At 43.4% G+C, this 18,360-nt stretch overlaps 1 protein-coding gene across 5 annotated transcripts in view; it reads right to left on the bottom strand.

Annotated features, from left to right (window-relative positions):
- WRN (WRN RecQ like helicase) overlaps window positions 1-18,360 on the bottom strand; it is a 42,723-nt gene that overhangs the window by 6,614 nt on the left and 17,749 nt on the right. For 4 of the 5 annotated variants that reach the window (XM_075750922.1, XM_075750925.1, XM_075750926.1 and 1 more), the window contains 17 exons: window positions 17,640-17,707; window positions 17,169-17,277; window positions 15,355-15,423; window positions 14,743-14,825; window positions 13,739-13,845; window positions 12,834-13,021; window positions 11,759-11,936; window positions 10,990-11,171; window positions 9,608-9,709; window positions 9,157-9,249; window positions 7,759-7,900; window positions 4,355-4,525; window positions 4,178-4,272; window positions 2,625-2,700; window positions 2,392-2,465; window positions 759-840; window positions 414-526 (listed from right to left, as the gene is read on the bottom strand). In XM_075750922.1, the coding sequence (XP_075607037.1) occupies window positions 414-526; window positions 759-840; window positions 2,392-2,465; window positions 2,625-2,700; window positions 4,178-4,272; window positions 4,355-4,525; window positions 7,759-7,900; window positions 9,157-9,249; window positions 9,608-9,709; window positions 10,990-11,171; window positions 11,759-11,936; window positions 12,834-13,021; window positions 13,739-13,845; window positions 14,743-14,825; window positions 15,355-15,423; window positions 17,169-17,277; window positions 17,640-17,707 (1,932 nt within the window). The remainder of the gene's footprint in view (window positions 1-413; window positions 527-758; window positions 841-2,391; window positions 2,466-2,624; window positions 2,701-4,177; window positions 4,273-4,354; window positions 4,526-7,758; window positions 7,901-9,156; window positions 9,250-9,607; window positions 9,710-10,989; window positions 11,172-11,758; window positions 11,937-12,833; window positions 13,022-13,738; window positions 13,846-14,742; window positions 14,826-15,354; window positions 15,424-17,168; window positions 17,278-17,639; window positions 17,708-18,360) is intronic. The other variant, XM_075750924.1, reaches the window with a different exon arrangement.

The raw sequence follows: 18,360 nt of genomic DNA, 5'->3' as shown, positions 1-18,360 counted from the left end.
TTGGGAGCAACATGAAATCGTGCTTATTCTTTTACACTACAGAGCTACCCATGCAAGGTAAGGGATAGCTGACCCTCACCACGATAGGGGCATACTAAAATTATGAACACACATTGGAGCAGCGGTTGGAAAGATAAGGATTAGTAAAAAAGCCACACACCTTGGCCCTTTCACTGGTCAACCTGACAGGAGCTTTGGATACAAAATAATAGGGAAAATTGGCATTTGGGGGTTTTTAATATTAACTAGAGTGAACCAGCAAGTCTGATGTCAATAACTATTTAACTTAGACAAGGAAGAAGAGAGCTGCTCCCCTACAATAAGGCATCGTCTCCAACAAAAGCCGAAAGGGGATTTGTGATTTGGCTTGCAACCTTCTCAGTTTGTACAACATGTGCACACGCTGGCTTTACCTCATTCGGGCCATCTCCACCAGGATCTTGTTGGTTGCCAAGACAGCTGGAGGAATTACCTTCTCATTAGCTACCTTCTGTCTAGCAGTCAGCAACTTGCCATACAGAGCAGTCTGTGGAGGAGAGAGCCAAATTCTCATCAAGCAGCTCTAGACCACTCGCGTATGTATAATTAACAAGAAGAGGTCTAACTTCCCTGATCTTTCCACTAATATACAACACCTCCAATCCATTAACCCATCTTAACATATTTAAATCCTCTTCCAGGTCTTCTAATTCAACACATCTTTGTAACATTAAGAGCTGTCCAATTCACAAATATCCTCCTTCTTCCCAAAAACTCACCTCTAGTTCTTTTTCTCGGGATGAAACAGCAGGTTCTGGGGGCTTCAAAGGAGACGATTTCATAGGTGAGCGCTCTGCAACACTTAAAAAAAATATACAAGTGTCAGACAAGCCCTGCATTAAATCAATTTGTTCAGGAACTTTGCACAAGGCTGCGGGAGAGCAGCAGGCCAACTTGTATCGCACCATCAGACCGCGGTCCGGCACGTCGTACAAGAGAGGAGCTGGTTGGGGCACAAATCAGCCGTATCCCTGACTTAACTGAACTCCTCTGTGTCTGGTCCCATAACTTCAAAACAACCTCTTACCGTACAAAGCTCACGCAGATGAAATGGCAGTTTTGTAGAAAAGGCCACCAAATTCCCTATCAACAACTGCATCGCCATTTTGCTAACAAAAGTGTGTTCTCACAAGCAATTCTCCATTCATGACATCATTCTGACAGCATCCCTTGAGAAACACCTTCCATTTTCCCCCCACAGCTGATAATAAATCTTCTCTTTGGCCAGGATTAATGTTAACAACTTCAAGAGCAGCAGTGACAAGGACACAGCTGCCACGCTGCAAGCAGCATTAGCTGATGTTACCACTACATCTGCCCAGAGAGCTGCACCACAGCTACGGGACCACAGGCTCATGTATGTAGGGACAGTGACCCCTATTTCGACTGCTACGATTACACTGCAATAGCTGTTAGCAGACAAGCTGGAGTAAGAGCATCCTTTCCCAAGCAAAATGTCAAACAAAACTTGTTTTGGATTATAGCTGTCCCTAACATTGAGTTTTCTTCACACTGCTACAGTGGCAATTACTCAGCTGAAGCGACACGTCCTGTTTTCCTGTCGTCCGACAGCATCAGGCTGTTGGCCTGAAGGAGGCATCGAACTGCTGCTCAGAATGCAACGTCGGTTTCACCTCAAGCACCACACCAGCCAGGCAAGCACATTACTTCTGTCGGCTTTTTGCACAAGCTCATTTTATTTCTTTTGACCTCAGGGAGGCTCAAACTCAATCTCAGTCTTCTCCAGACTACCGTAGAAAGGCAGAAGCCTCCGTGCTCACTTCCAGTCCCTGCACTAGGCATACATTCACCTCTTCCAGCTTTACAAGCAACTCACAGCTTTGTCACTCATTTGCCTTACTTGTCTTTGCACACCCTCTGAAAACAACTATTCTCCATTTCTTATTTTAAATCATCACAAGTTAAAATCCGTTAGTTTCGACCATCACATAGAAGAAAGAGTAAAAACCACGGGCCCAGTAAGAGAATCCAGTACAAACCTGCTACTGCTTCATTTTATCAGCATTTGCTACTTTTCTTGCTATTCAATTTCAATACCAGTGAGAAAGTCTGCACACTTCAGCAATTAATAAAACTTGCTTTGCCCGTGACACACACAAGTACACTGAAATTGAACACAACTTGCCGAATTCCACAAAGCCTGTTCAATATTGTAGTAGTTGAGTATTTTGAAATATCATGCAGTGTACAGCAGGTTTTAAGTGCTTGTCTTTATTATAGTAATCAAATATTTTTATTGTCGCTTCAAAGGAGAAAGCTTGTTTTAATAGGGATAACGTAGGATGATCCTTAACAATTTCAGTCATTGTGTTTTAGTTTAGAATACTGTACCTGTTAAGCATGTTATTGCTTCTCGGAGGAGTTTTGGTTTTTCTCTCATATGAAAACATTTCATACAGAGACATCTGTAAAAAACCAGAACAAACAAATGCCGATTTACCAGTCTTTCCACTGAAGTTGCCGTTGCAGCAAAATATTCGTTTGTGGCACCATGATACGCGTGCGAGTTTTTTTAAAACGAGGAAGAACGGTCAGAGCACAAGAGGAGTTTTACTTCTACAGACCTGCTTGCCTGGTGAGTACATCGGTCCTTTCGTGTCTCGGGAGCGCTGGGTTGACAGCACAGGTAAGGGTCTACTGCTGTAATAAAATGAGTATCTTAAATCAGACCAAGTCACTCGTATAGCGACACCGCCATTCAAAAAATTAACGTTTTGCTAAGCAAACTGATTTTATCTCAGTACAGGGATCTCTTTAGCAAATTAGAAGTTCTTATTGATTTTTCATTATTACAATTGCCATTCTTTGTCAGGACAACCTTGAGAACCTCAAAGCCTGTTAATACTAAAACTTGAACAAGAATCTTGTCTTAGGAAATAAAAAAGATTTTTGGGTGACAAAAATGGAATTTGTGGCAACACCTGAAAAAGATAGTATTTTAAAGACCCCATTACCGGAAAAAACCACAATGAGTACAAACTTTCTGGTTTGCCCTAAGCATACAGCTTTCTGTTGCCTACTGTTTAACAGGCTTTTTTTTTCCTTCTAGAGAACAGTAGCTGAAAAAGCCACAACAGGAGAATATTAGAAGACAGAAGAAAATTAGTACTTTCTCATTCCCACATTTAGTTTTTCACAACACTAAGACAATCTAGACACCAGAGCAGGCTCCTAAGGCCAGCACTGAAGAGTTTTCTTCGAATATAATTTCTCATCACAACAAAGCTTCTGCAACATCCAGTTCGTTATCTTTCACTTGAAAACGGTCAGAATTAGTGTTTGTGAAGACCTACACAACGCTTTTTGTGAAATATAGCCAGAAGCAGACGATGACAGGCAAAACTTCACATGCTTTTTTCCTTCCAACTATATACTCAGATGGCAGATACCCAGGCACCTCTGAAAACACACCCCACTTGTGCAGACATACTCACCAAGACTTTCAATAGCTAACATTTCACAACAAGAAATACAGACACTATTACAGATTTGGGCTGAATCAATTCTTGTTACAATAAAGGCGTTTCTGTTTCCTTCTCAGCTTAAATTTCATGAAAAAGTAGGTCAAATGCATAAAGGGGAAGACAAGTCACTTGCTGCTCTATTAAAGTCTCATCGTTTAACTCAACACCAGCAAGAACCAGACTCTTGATGGATTTTGTACCATTTCTCATCTTTAGCTAATGACTTTCTCCATGAGGATGCACTGCCACAACATGCTGCAGGCTACCCAGAATCTTTTAAGACACAGCCTTTCTAACTAGTTCTGGTAGTCAGAACTCCATCTCCCCACTAACCACCCCAGTTACACTACTGTCCGATTAGCTCCGCTGAAGACCTCAGTGACGAGGCACTACCAGATTTAAAGTGCAAGCCACCCACGCTCCAGAGAGCTCAACAACACATCACCTTTTATACCAGCAGTCAACAGAAGTGTCCATCCAGGCACTGACTCTTTTTGTGTTACAATACTGCTTAAGGGCAAGCTTTGGCTAAAAAAATTATAAAGGGCACAAAGTCTCCCGTCCAACCTAGCCCTCTCCAGAAGCAGGCTTCACAAACACATGATCTGATGTTAATAAAAAAAGCCTCAAGAGAACCTATGAGGGATAATTACCTTCTAGGAGGTTTCTGCAGATTAAGATCTTCACTGGACTGTAATAGAAGACTTGGATTTGAGTCCAATCCAGCTTTTAAGAGCCAATTCCTGCCCTGTAAGAAATATACCATATGGCTTCGCTATAGATTATGCGGAGAAGCCGTATATGATGGGTAGTTTCACAGCAAAGAGTACCTTCTGGGTAAGCACACATGTGGTTGCAAACTTGTTATGGCCAACGAGTTCTCTGAGGAATCCTTCCATCATTAACTGTTGGCAGAGCAATTTCCACCAGTTCTCCGGCCAGTCCTTTCCACTACCAAAGAGAGGGTGTCTTCGGTATCTGTCTGGCAAGCGTTGAGAATTCTGAAATGAGTGAAAGAATGGGTCAGACTTCTCCGGTCCTTGTGAAACAAAGTTCCCAATATAACCAGTCAACTAAAAACCTGAGATGCAAGGAGCACACTCTCAAGGACGTTTCTCCACAGAAGAGCTTGACAAGTCAGTCAAACACCAAACTATTTTATTCAAATTAACATAACACCCATTAAAATACCCACACCTACAGCAGCTCAGCAGTGAGGGGATAAACCATGAAAAGACATTTCACCTCTACTAACCCGATGCACTCCCACGCTTTCTGCCAAGGCTGCAACAAGATCACGGCTTTCTTTTGTAGTAAGAACCCAGACAAACCTACACTTAGATCACCGAACTTGAAACCTCAGTATAGGAAGGGAGATGAGGTTACAGGAACAACCCAGCCATCCACCACAGTCAACAACATCCTCTAATATAGTTTGTATTCAACCAGTTCAATCTTACACTGCACGAGTTCAAACAGAAACAGTTTCCCATTCTGTTTTTAATTAAAGAGAGTCTACAGCAGTAAAAAGAAATCGAGAAGTCTTGTTTAAATCCCAGGACAGGGGTACAAAGCCAGACGCAAGCTCACTACCCTTTCTCCTCTGGCCTTCATCCCAAAGGGGTTCGTTCTTTGTTTTTTATTCTCTTTTAACAAATTGCTGATTTACCCATCTCTCAGCAACGGTTCAGTCTAAAAAAGCTGATTAGCTCCTGTCTGATGAGTTTGCACCTCCCCAAACTGAGGGCCCACATAGATAGCAACAGGCTCAAGCCCCTTTCACAAGAGAAACTCTTGGCATGAGCCTGAAAAGCTGAGAACTTTCCTTAAAGAGTAAAGTAAGAGGGAATCAAGCATCAGCAGGTAAAAGTGTCTCAGACAGAAAGGAGTTTCAGTTTATTGCTAGCATACGAAATCGCCAGGAAGGTAGGCTTCAGACCCTGTTACTTGTAGACTTGCTGAATGTCCCCTCCGTTAGGAAAACCACATGGTCAAACGAGTATTTTTTGCTTTATACACACACACATGCATGCATAGAAGAGAGGAAGAGAAAGAAATCCAGGACAGGCAGCAGCAAGCATACTGTGGCCTGCTCAGCTCCTTAACTTCTCCAGGGATCACCGCAAAGGGCAATTTGGAGAATTTCAGACAGCCAGAGAACCACTATCCTGCACGCAGAGAAAGGAGGGGCTCGTTTCCGAGCTTTATCAGCAGGGGTGGGAAGCCGGAGCAGCCCGCCGCAGGCAGGACAGACTCAGCTTGCTGCCAGATGAGACCAGGGCAGAGTCCTGATGATGAACACAAGCGAGTCACCTATTCAGCAGGCTAAGGCAAAGCGCCGAGTCCCACGTCCTCTTCTAGAGAGCCCTCATTCAACTGGTAACACACATTAAAGCATGAGGACACCCCTAAGCTTTCAGTTATGCCCGTTACATTAATGAGTCCAACGGCTGCACCTTTTCAGAGCACGGTTTTGATGTAGAGAACACACTCAGCAATGGAAGTATCTCTAAAAGAAGTAAGCAGCAAAACAGTAAACTTTACATCCACATTTGGGCTAACCATCAGTGAAGTTTCACACAAGACTGACCAACACAAGACAAAATAGCTACTTCAACTTGGTACAAAATAAATGCCAGCGGTACTACTAACAGCCACTCACAACCAGTCACTAAGACTGCCAATAGTAAAATAATTGCTGCAAGAGCTTACAAATTCCCCTGTTTGCTGATCACAGAAGAATATGCAACTCTTAAGGTCTCCTTTATTTAGCAGGGGTAGTATAATATTTCTGTCCATGCAGCTCTAATGCACAATTTCCCAGAGGAGCTTGCTTGTTTTCATCATCTGACTCAGCTTTGGAATATTAAGTGAAACATTGTCTCCCTTGTTGCCCACCCAAAGGTCACTGGAGGCCACCTGGACCTTGCCAAAAGATACCACTAACTTCAAAAAGCATGAATTCTCCATAAACTATACACAAGCAGCACACTACTCAGCCTCAGACTGATGTAGCATGTAAACTTATGGTGATATTGCATACATCCATTCTAGAGTATACATTCATGCAACAAAGAAAAGGAAACACCTTTTTTAAAACATATTTAGCTCAGAAAAGGGTATTATTGTCAGCAGTACAGGGTTATTCCATCTGCAGCGCAAATTTGGCATCATCACTTCCTCCAACAACGTCTAATAAATTATCTATCAAGACTATTAAAATCTGTAACAGATTATTTTTCCCCTGGACACACACTTGTGTGACAGTTAGGAATTAACTTGCCTATTCCAAGTAATGAAAAGGCACATCATTCCCTCAGTTTTATCTAGAGCTACAGGTGATTTGCCCCCTCAAGCTGTAAACATAAGTGATTCTGTTCTTACTCATTCTGTTCTGCTGAATTTCTTGCCTAGTATTTAAAGAAGATTTCAAGTATAAGTACGTAGAAAATTACATATATTCATTCTAGTATTCTACTCTCCATCTCACTGCTCCAAGTCAGCCAGCAGCACAAAGCTAGAACACAAGCCATCATTTGCTTTATTCACACCAACCAACCGATTACCAAGGAAAAATGTGTTTTATTCTTCATTCTGAAAAGGCTGTTCCTTTTGGGACAGTGGAAGTGATGCATCTTCATGAAAAAAAAACCCACCACACTTAACTGTCTCTACAAAACCATGAAAGTCCCCATAAAGAAAAAAGCTCAAGCCTCACAGGAAGAACTTAAGAACCTCTGCCGATACTTGGGCTGGCATTCACGTTTTTAACAGACAACTGTCACTAACCAACTCAAAACCACCCAGTAAATACAGGACAGCTCCACACAAGGCAAACAGGGACTATTTTTAAGCTGGACTCTTGGGCCATAGAGGGCTGAACGTTGCGCTGTTATAAACAGAATCGAGGCGGCAAGAGCTCTGAGGCAGAAACCGTTCCTCGGCCGTACGTGCACAAAATTAAGTACGACATGCCTAGGAGGGCTGCTATTTTTATGGCTGTTACCTTTAAAATCAACAATCCGGTTTGCCACATGGGAAGCACTGCTGAGCAGCTTCAGAAAGTCTAGAGTCTCTCTCTGTACAGATACCCAGCTCTTTGAGAAAAATATATGCATGTACACACATTTACATGTATGTGTACAAATGTCTCATTTGTTATGTCAATAAAGAGGGACACAGTAACCATCCCTCCACTCGCAAAATACACACAAGGATTTTTACTATCACTTACAGACCCTCGGAGAAACAGAATGGGAAGTCTAGTTCCGAACTTCTCCTCCAGGGCGCTCACTGCAGACAGCAGCTGATACGACTGCTTCCCAAAGTCCTGTAAACCACCCTCTGAGTCACTGGAGACCATAAAACAAGAGGCTCTGAAACACAAAGAAAACCACGCTTAACACACATAGACAGTATTTGAAAGAAAGGGAGAGTATTTGACTTCTATCGAGTGATCACTAAACAAAATACACCCTTCAAGTTACATGAATATAAACAGTTAAACATGTTTAAATGTAAAAACCAGGACTGAAAACACGAGACCAAAAGTCAAAAATCACAACTGCCCAACCCAACGGTGAGCAGTTCTGCACAGTACTTGCTGTGACAGAACAATGTTGTCTCAGCAATCTTCTCAATTTGATATTTGAATATTTGGACTGCTTTAGGCATACGAGACCCTTCCTTAATTGCATCTAACGGCAAAGAGATTTTTGTCTGTTTTTTACGTAACGTAAAAGGGAAAAACCACAAGGAAAGAGCAATCCCATTAAAGATTTTCTAGGGTTTGTAAATGCATTTGTTACTGACTAGAAGAATCCATCGAAAAGTTATTGGCACATGATGAACTATTTAAAACTATTTCAGTTCTGCAACAGAAATTCATTGTGTGGCTCTTCACCGGCACAGCAACATGACTGCCAAGACTGAAATTATGATCTTCCAAGTTCTCCTCTTGGCTAGTTTCAGTAGAGGCCAGGCCAAGATCCTTGAGCATACAGACAATGTACCTGAATTGATAACATTTTTCCAGAAAGTAACACAGCAGAACATCTTGTCTCTGATCAGGAACCATCACACTACCAGCAAGAACAAGGAATCCTTTATTACAACGTCAGGGAAAGCGTGTACGAGCACACAGTGAAGACCAAGGCAGGTGTTTCTGCTCATACCGTGTGACTACCGACCCCCCGGTTCCCTTCAGCCCATCTATGCTATTATTTGCAACGCTAAATGAACATATGTCACACACCGTAACAGGAGAACAGTTCCCTTAACACTCCGGCAATTTAACCTTAGACACATAGTATCGCTCTCCGCTTCCGACTGTTTTCTTTTGGGATTAATTACCTAACAAGACTTAAATAGATGAAGAAAAGTGTATTTCACAGCCTAAGAGCACAGCTTTCCTTACGGGCTTTCCCACAGCCTAGCTTAGAGCTTACAAGCTGCCTCACGGTTTGCTCAACTATTTCAGAAAAGGTTAGAGACAGTTCTTCAAAGATAAACTTCAGGCTGAACATCTGCAAAATCTGATGTAGAAAGAGTCAATTCTTCTCTGTAATTTGCCGTGTAAGACAGCCTGAGAGAACATAACCTCTTCCATCAGTCTCCAGGGAAGAAAGCTTACCTGGACCTGCAATTATCACAGCATTCTTCTGTGCCCATGATGCCGGAGGAAACCTTTCGGAGTTGTCTGTCTTCAAAATGCGACAGGATGATTCTACCCAAGGGCATATGGAGAATTCAAGCAAAGACCAGGAATTGACACATTAAATTTATTGCAGAAAAAAAGAGTTGAAATCAGCATCATTAATTAATTCACCAGGGAGCCAATTATGTGCCCTTGCATTCTCTAAAGGGAAAGTTTGTTTTTTCAAAAGTAAGGAAACACTTGATGTATACATATAAATATGCTGAAGGCCGTATTTTTTGATATCGCTTTTTAATTTAAAACATGTTTGCAGAACACATTCCGAGTATAAGATGCCTTCTGGTTACAACCTCCAGTTGTGACCAAGTCTCATGGCTCCCAGAGCCACCTGAGATCAGTGAGCATTAACTAAGACTCCAGTACTCACTTCCTCCTGCAGCTATTTGACACAAGGTACTTCTCTATTTTTGCCAACATCTTCAGTTTGTACAATCGGAACTTTTCATTGCGGATCTCGCTTAGAAGATGTCTGTCAGTCAAAAGGAAAAATTAAGAGCCTTAAATCACGACCGCTATTCCCCAACCCATACCCAAATTACAATACGCTAGACAACTGTCTCAGTCAAATCCACCAGGAAGAACTAGAAAAAAATACCCTACTAAAACCAGATCCAAACTGCCCATTTCTCCACAATCTTCATCCTTACAGTACAGGGCATACCCAGAAAAGCACCTTATTCGTAATATTCTAAATATGACCATTATTCTGAACAGGGCAGAAGGAGAGGTAGAGAGCTTCTTCCAACCTCACAGGTTACTAAGCCTCAGAAATCTGTGCCGCAAGGCAGAGAGGAAGGAGAAAAGGGCAGAAGGTAACTTCTCTCACTCTCTAATCTTGCTAACTCTGGCAAGTTGCCAATGCCACCGCCGGATTACAGATTATGCCAGGATACCATCGCTCTTTGTTCCAGAAACTCAGAGGTGGCAAGTCAGGACACGCCTACTTGTTGCCTAATTTAATATCTTCTATAGCGATCACTGGAAGCATCCAAAAGATGCATGGGAGCGGGTCATGGGTGTGTGAAACCCTCGCTGTGCCCATGCGCTCAGCTGCTGCGGGAGCCAAACCTGAGCTACTATCCGCACCACACTCGCTGTGCCACACGGCGTCGGAAACAAGCCAATACCGCAGGTGTCGGGCGCCACGTTCACGCAGCTACACCATTCCAGCTCAAAGTTGAGCAAAGCAAGTTTCTGCCTGCCTGGAAAAAGGCGCAGGGAACTTCACAGACTCTGGCAGCGTGCCGACACAAGTTTGAATGACCGAGTCGAAACATTCCTGTGGTCCTGTAACAGCTATGGACTAAGTTAACAGGAGGCATCTACTGCCAGGACTCTCCCAGCCAGAAGAGGAAAACACCACATATTTCTCCATTTAGACATCTAGATAGCAGAGATCAAATTAGCTATGCAGCATCAGCACTCTTAAGGAGTAATGATGGGTCTAAACTCAGGTCAGATGCATCTACAAACAGGTCTGGTGATTTACAAGACAAGTGACCAAGTTATATCACTGCCTGCCTTGTAGAGCATCTTCAGAAAGCCCAACTGGAACAAGGACATTAGTGCACTGACTCATGGATTGTCTTTTCTAGACAAATACGGCATACTTGGTATTGTGTGTATGCAGTAAAGGACTCGGAACCGTTCTGATAAATACATCGCCTTGACAACCAAACCCACCGTGCTCCTCTTTCTTTTGGTATGTTTTGGCTATCCATGTCAAAGCAGCCCTCTTCAGACATTTACCTGTTAAAAATCAAGTCTGTGGCAGTCCACAGGACGTGACAAGAAGCAGGAAGCCCATCGCGACCAGCTCTCCCAATTTCTTGATAATAGGATTCCATCTCCTTAGGGGCCCCGTAATGAATAACCATGCGGATATCTGCTTTATTGATGCCCATTCCGAAAGCCACCGTAGCCACAACACACTACAAAACAGGAGGCACATGACAAATGTTTTGAAACAAGCATCAAGACACACCTGGATTACCATCACTCGGTGACAACTTCTTGCTACGGATTCAAAATTCAGCCTAGATTACAATGGCTTCAAACTCACACTCGACTTGCACAGCACTATTGTTAAATCTGATTTTTGTCAGAGCACGAGCACGGGATTATAAACATGACAGCGATGACGCCTTGTGGCAAACACTCAAGTGTTTTCAAGCAGCTATTCTCAAACAAAAGGCAGAAAAAAAACTTATCCTGAAGAGGAACACAAGAAGTTCCCAGATAACTCTTTGCCTGCTTAGCTGCAGGAAGAAGAAAGCAGCTCCAGAACTAGTGATGATATTGTTCCAGCTGCGCCTATTTTCCTCAAATGCTATGCACTTTTAAAGACTTACTGAAGGAATTTGAAACATAAACCAGGAATCCTATTACTGTCAGCACAGACCAGCAATTTCTTCACCCAGAATTAGAGACAAATAGGATACACATGCTAATATTACCAAAAGTCTCTCTTCCACCCGCGACTATAAATAGGACCAAGTGGACTTTATTTCCTACATACCTGAATTTCATCCCTCATGAACCGGTGATGGATGTCTCTCCTTCGTTCGATTCCCATACCAGCATGGTACGCGCCACAGGCCACGTTCAGTTTAACTAACACGGACACGACCTGATCGGTGGCCTTTCTCGAAGGGCAGTAGATGATAGTGGGGCCTTCAAACTCGTACGCGGAACTGCTGTAAATAATAGCAACATGTAAAAGACACAGAACCGAAGCCGCTCTTCTGCACAAAGTCTGCCTTTTCAGCTAGGTTCACTCAAGGCAGCTTTTCCACGAGTCTACCTTCTCGGGGATTCAGAAATTGAAACAGATTTTAACCCGTCCATTTGTACGCAAATCGTCCGTCCTTTGGAAAAAGGAACTTGGTAGTTACTTGGTGCTCCTAAGTTTATTTTGCAAAACACACAAGATTTTGGTCTCTGTAGAAGCATCAGGATAAAGGCCTCCCAAATTCCTTACAGTCATCAGGAAATCTGCTTTTACAGCTGTCACTTTTCAAAGGTCTGTATTTACTTTACAAGGTCCAAGCAAGCCACAAGAAGTTCGTTTATATTGCTGTAGAGGCACACCTCGTAGCTCGCATCAAGTACAGGGCTGGAACAGGTAATGCCACCGGGTCTGCTAACAGCCAAGGACTGCAGTTCTTCCGCTCAGGTTAGCTTTATCAAAAAACAATCTCGCCACAGATTTATGATGGACTCGCACACATTTTATACAATACTTTCGGGAAAGTTACCCGCCAGCCAATCCATCATCATCATTCAAATTATTCCGGTGTCAGCAGGTCCTCTGAAGATCAAGTGATCCTGAAGCTCCTTAAGTCAGCCACATGCAAACAGCAAGAGTCCATCACTCCTTGCCTCAACAGCCTTCTTTTACATTGGGAGAGGAGGTGGGCACACCACCACGGGACATGACACAATAAGCAACTAGCCTGACAAAGCCAACCTACCAATAAAGTCTGGGCTCCTCCTCACCACACCTGTTGAAGACTGCTACCAATTCTTAGTACACGCCTCCAAAACACTAAAGCCTAGTTGAGGCATCAACAAAACCAGGCTTAAATCCTTACCTTCCTTTCCTAGTAAGGAACTGCTTCAAATCCCTAAGGATATCTCCACTTTGTCGTCCAACTTCTAAGTACAGGTTAGGTCTGTCAAAACTAGTACACGTGACCTGGGGATTCTTCAGGTTCAGACAATTCACTATGTCTTCTCTAATCGATGGACTTGCAGTTGCAGTTAAAGCAACAACGGGAACCTGTGATCAAAAGGATAACAGGTCTGAGAGATCTCCTGATTTTTTTTTAACCAAAACCCATCAATCAGAACTGAAATAGCATGTGAGCAGGCACTTGAATCTCTTTACAATCACTGGATCAGCTCAGCTATTTGAAAAATAATATTTAGCTTCCTAGAGCTCTGGTCTACACTATTCAGGAGAGTAGACGGGGACAGAACGCTGGTGACGTATGGGTTTTATTCTGAACGGGTGCTTTCTTTAGTTACATCTTCAACCAGTCTACAGTATTTTTCTGATGTGGTGGGCTAAATTCAGGGAACATAGGACGAATCTTCCAAGATCAGCATGTAAAGTTCAGGTCCAAATTTTTAAGCTTATGCAATAGATGCTTGAGGAGTGTCTAGAAATCACAGTTGCTCGCTCCTGCGAGTCGCTCAGCCACTCCGTTTTAAAAAAAATAATCCCTCAGTATTAAACCAAGCAGCCTAGGGACATCATCTTCTACAGCATAAGAATCCAAAGTCATTTCTTTTGCAGGAGTTTCTGGTCATCCAGGTTTAAAATATCCTTCATTTGAGCACTTGGAAAGCTCCATCATTGACAAGGACTGCGTAACTCCAAACCAGCACAGTAAGTACACCCAAAGACGAACATTAAAAGATTGCCATTTCAAACCATCATCTGAAATGAGATGGCACCCTTCTCTTACACTGAAATCAAACATAAACACCTCACCGATGGCAGAGCCTTCTTTAGCGAGCCTAAACTTCTAAAGGAATTTCTGAAGTCGTGGCCCCACTCGGAAATGCAGTGAGCTTCATCAACAGCTATGAGGGTAATTCCTGAGGGTGGGCACAAAACCACAGCACAGACACATTAACAAGACAAACCAGCACAGGAAGCGACCAATACAAACACCCCATTCCACTCCATTTCAAGCTTTCCTGACAAGGCACCAGCAGTCCACTTAATTTTATTTCTACAATGTCTTCTCCTGTACCGACTCCCCGGTTTCATTTTTATAATGGCCTCTTTCGCAGAGAGGCCAAAGAGCTTTTACAGACTCCCCCACCATCACCTCTGCTTCCTTCTCCAAGCTCCACATCTCCAACGTCCCTCACAACGGCTCGAACCCCCTCAACTTGAGTACAGATATCCCATTCTAATCCACATGTTCAAAGCACCCAAGTGTCAGAGAGGCCAAGCGCACAGCTTCCACTCCAGAAATTCAGATGGTCCATCTTCTCCGTAGATAGCCCTCCCTGCCTACGGCACTAGAAGTTCAGTTCCTTAATAAAGGGAAATCTTCGAGTTGACGTACCTTGAATTTACCCTACTAGGAGAGATGCATCATCTTTGATGAAAAGAATTTTTCCAACATACAATTTCATTGTTACATTCCAAAAAAGATCAGATCAGAATACCTAAAAGGCTAATATATTATAGTGATGTACATATCACTTGCTGTGGTTTCAAGACGAGTGGTTTAGCACCCTTGTTCCCAGTAACTTGTCTAACCTTCCCACGGCAAGTCCACATTTAAAGACACTACTCACATACGATCTTTTTTCATCAATGACAGGATATTCTGACACCATTTATTGGCAGTCACTACACTAGCCTCTGAGCTCACTAGCGGCAAGAAACTGGTGAAAAATGTTCAAACATTAGAAAAGTTTAAACGTAATCAGGAATTTAAACTGCCTGCCACCTCACCCCCAACCTTATCCCCAACTTACCAATAGTTTGGTCAAGATCCTGAAGTAGCTTTAAGTTGCCTGAACAAAACTCTGGAGTCATATATATGACTCTGTACTGACCCCTGAAACATCAAGAAAACACTTCATCACAGAAGGAAAAACTCCAGGCAACTCATCCGAATGAAACAATACCACGATTGCCTAGAAGATGTACATGGGAACAAGTACAGACTTCTGGATGGGGAACAAGAGGAAGCGAAGCCTGTAGAACACATTCCAGAACAGCAGGAAAACAGGGCAGGACACAGCATTACAGGGAAAGGCAGAGACAGAGATTTACTAGCCTTTAGACCAAGAAAGGACTGTTACGGTGACTTGCTGACAGGTCTAGGACCTGGGTAAAAATCACGTACAAATGGCAACACGAAGCTGAGTCAACATGCCCCATCTGCCCAGCCGGAGGGCACAAGAGGGGGGCTCTAGCCTCCCCCACGCTCCTCCTGGGTCAACGCAAGCGGCATCGCTGACTGCTGGGTTCCAGGTCTGAGCCAGAATCAAGAGTTTCAGCTCTGACAGATCAGGGAGACACCCTACCTCTCCAATACACCTACGTCAGAACCTGCACTCCCAGAAAACTTATTCAAGACTTACTCTTGGATGCAGTGTGTGACGTTTTTCGACTGAGCCGAACCAAGCAAGCACGCTGGAATGTCTGACATTCTGTGGAAATAAAAAGCAGAGTCACAAACAGATTTACTCTCAACGCTTTCTGCCGCGGCTTTCAGCCTATGCCAGTAGTTTATAAAGCAAGTTCAAGCTCAAGGCGAGAGACTACTTTCTTCCAAGGACATTTGTGGGAAAAAAAACTTTTGGAAAAAAAAAAGAGGAGTTGTCAGTGACTACTCCAATCTCTTCCCCCCCAGCTGTCCCACACAGACTTTATTAGCACAATAAGGAACTGGAATAATAATGACCGTTTTCCTTGCACAAGAGCTCAAGTTTACTAATAAAACACCCAAAAGAAGAAAATACATGTAGTATATTTTCTTTACTTCTTATTTCAATGCACTTCATCACATTTAGATGTAAACCTTTCCAGCCTGCATTTTTTTTTGCCTCACCCAGCAATCTTTTGTAACCCACTGGTGCCACCTCTGCTAATTTTCAACCAGGTGGCTGCTTTTTCATGACAGATTCAAGGCCAGGGTGGACAGGGCTTTGAGCAACCTGGTCCAGCGGAGGGTGTCCCTGCCCAGGAGTCTGAGAGTTACATTTACCAGCTGAGCCATTTCATATTTGACCTCTTTTAGGGCTCCACAGTCCCTATTCTCTTAACTTGATGATTGACTGCATTGTATTACAACCCTTTGTTTCAACAGCTTGTCCTCTCTCCTCCCACCGTGTTTCAGTCCTCAGCACAACTGCACCCAGACTGACAAATTACCGAATTGCATTAGGTTGTAGAATTTCAGCCTTCAAAATCAACTGCCCACCGCGAAGGTCGCGGATAAACCCTTTCCACTGAGGAAAACAGTATAAAAGCCAAAAGAAAAAGCTGAATAGATATAGACACCCTGCTGATTAATACTCGGTCTAGGAGCTGGCTATAGAGCCAGCCCAGGCTGTCCAGCCATTCATCCGCACAGTCGTGATGTGCAGCAGAAAATACCACACATAATTGATGTTCCTTAATTCAAAAAATCTTCGTCTCCCCTCTTTCACAAAAGACTCCGTCTTTCTAAGCTAGACAAGGCAGGAACAGACTAGACAGCTTAGTATGATTCCCACAGCTTAAATGAAAACATGTCAGAAGTGACTACCTGTTATAACAGAAAGCAAGTACCCACAAAGAAAGCATTATCAGCTATTCCAGTTGAAGACATAGGTGTGGCGAAGATCAATAACTGCTCAGCAAAGAGCGATTCAGTGTCACCCACTAGTTGCCCCATCAGACCTTTGAAGAAGGCAAGAGGCCAGGTGTAGGAGACCTGCTACGCTGTCCATCTCAAAAGTCCGTGTCATAACATAGACCTGAACGGCCTACAGCTTCCGGCCGTACGTTGTTCAGATGTTACTTCTCAGACCCCAAGAAAGCTCTACCAAATTTTGACATAATTCTCCGGCTCAAATAGCCGGTGAAGCTCCTCCATCAGTTCTGTCTGCGCAAAAAGGGCCTGCAAATCCAGAAATACTTGAGAAGGATCTACCTCCAGGAACCACCCACCAGCACAGATCCTTTACAAATTCAGCCTACAGTTCACATAGCTGGCAAATCCTAACAAATCCAGCTATCTTAGACTATTTACACAGTTTGTATGCACTCCTTGAAACGTATGCTTTATGGCTGACACACAAACAGCCTGCCGTACCAAGCTGCTACCTTAAACACCAAGAAATGCCACAAGCAGAATCCGTGGGTTTCCACAGGAAATACAGCAACAGCTTGTTACTACCGTGTTACTTACGTCAGCTGCAGCACCTGGTCCTCCATCAAGGAGATCAGAGGACAGATGACAATTCCTGTATATCCAGTGTAAACAGGAGGAAACTGGTAGCACAAGCTTTTTCCATAGCCTTAAAGAAAAGAGGCAGAAGTGAAACATCATGCTTCGTATGCAGCTATAACATACAGCTACGTAACACAATCCCAAGACTTGCTGAGCCCTAAGAAAGCAATGCTTTTTCCACTCGTAAGGGAACAAAGATGCAAGATAAGCCCTGTCAGCACCCATCCAATACCCCCCTCTCCACCAAGGTCAGTGACAGAGGCTGAGACAGAAACACAAGCAGCCAACACGGCCGGCTCAAACTCACACCGTTTCCATCGGGGCACCCTGCTCCTATTGGCCACATGGACAGTCTCCAAGTTTCAGTCCTACTCTCCCCCAAAAAGAAAAGACTTTTTCACAGCCTCTTCGGATGTAAAGGTAACTTACCAGTTGCCATGACAACAAGATTATCTCTTCTGTCTTGTAAAACAGAATTGATCACTTTCCACTGGACCCTTCAAATGAAACAAAGGGGAATATTTTGGGTTTGCCCTCCCACATAACCAACAAATTCTGTGAAACTGCATATTCAGTCGAATTTCAGGTTAAAGCAACCCCGCCGGCTGCTTTATAGCGCTGTCTTTGCACACTGCAACCACTCAAGCGTTCCAACTACCGCGGACTGTCGCACCAGCACAGCAGCGGGGATCTAACAGGACTAAGGCACACAACATTTGATGCGGTCGTTCACAGAAGTTGTTCATAAAACAAACCCTATCTCCCATACATTAACTGATCCACAAGCCCTGTGAGAGCTACAGTCATCTTGAACACAAAAGATTATAAACAGGACCTTGATTTCAACCAACAGTTTTCATCCTTTTGTTGTCTTGCAAGTGCACATAACCACAGTCAATTAAAAAACCTCCCACCCCCACTTCCAAAAGTTTACCAAATATTTTCAGCTCTTCAGCCCTCTTACCCAGAAAGCATTCCACCACCCATTACCCAGGAAGATTTCATCCCCTTCCCACCGAACTTAAGAACCGCAACAGCAATAACGCTCGAGTACCTAAGCACATACTGCATGGCGATCACGCTGTGCTAGACAGAATCCTGTCCCTCCTTCACTAGAGCCACGTAAAGGATAACCAAACTGAATTTAACA

Source organism: Balearica regulorum, chromosome 4, assembly GCF_011004875.1.
Source record: "Balearica regulorum gibbericeps isolate bBalReg1 chromosome 4, bBalReg1.pri, whole genome shotgun sequence".
NCBI lineage: Eukaryota > Metazoa > Chordata > Aves > Gruiformes > Gruidae > Balearica > Balearica regulorum.
The sequence above is the reverse complement of the archived record's forward strand: the minus strand, read 5'-3'. Positions and strand labels throughout refer to the sequence as shown.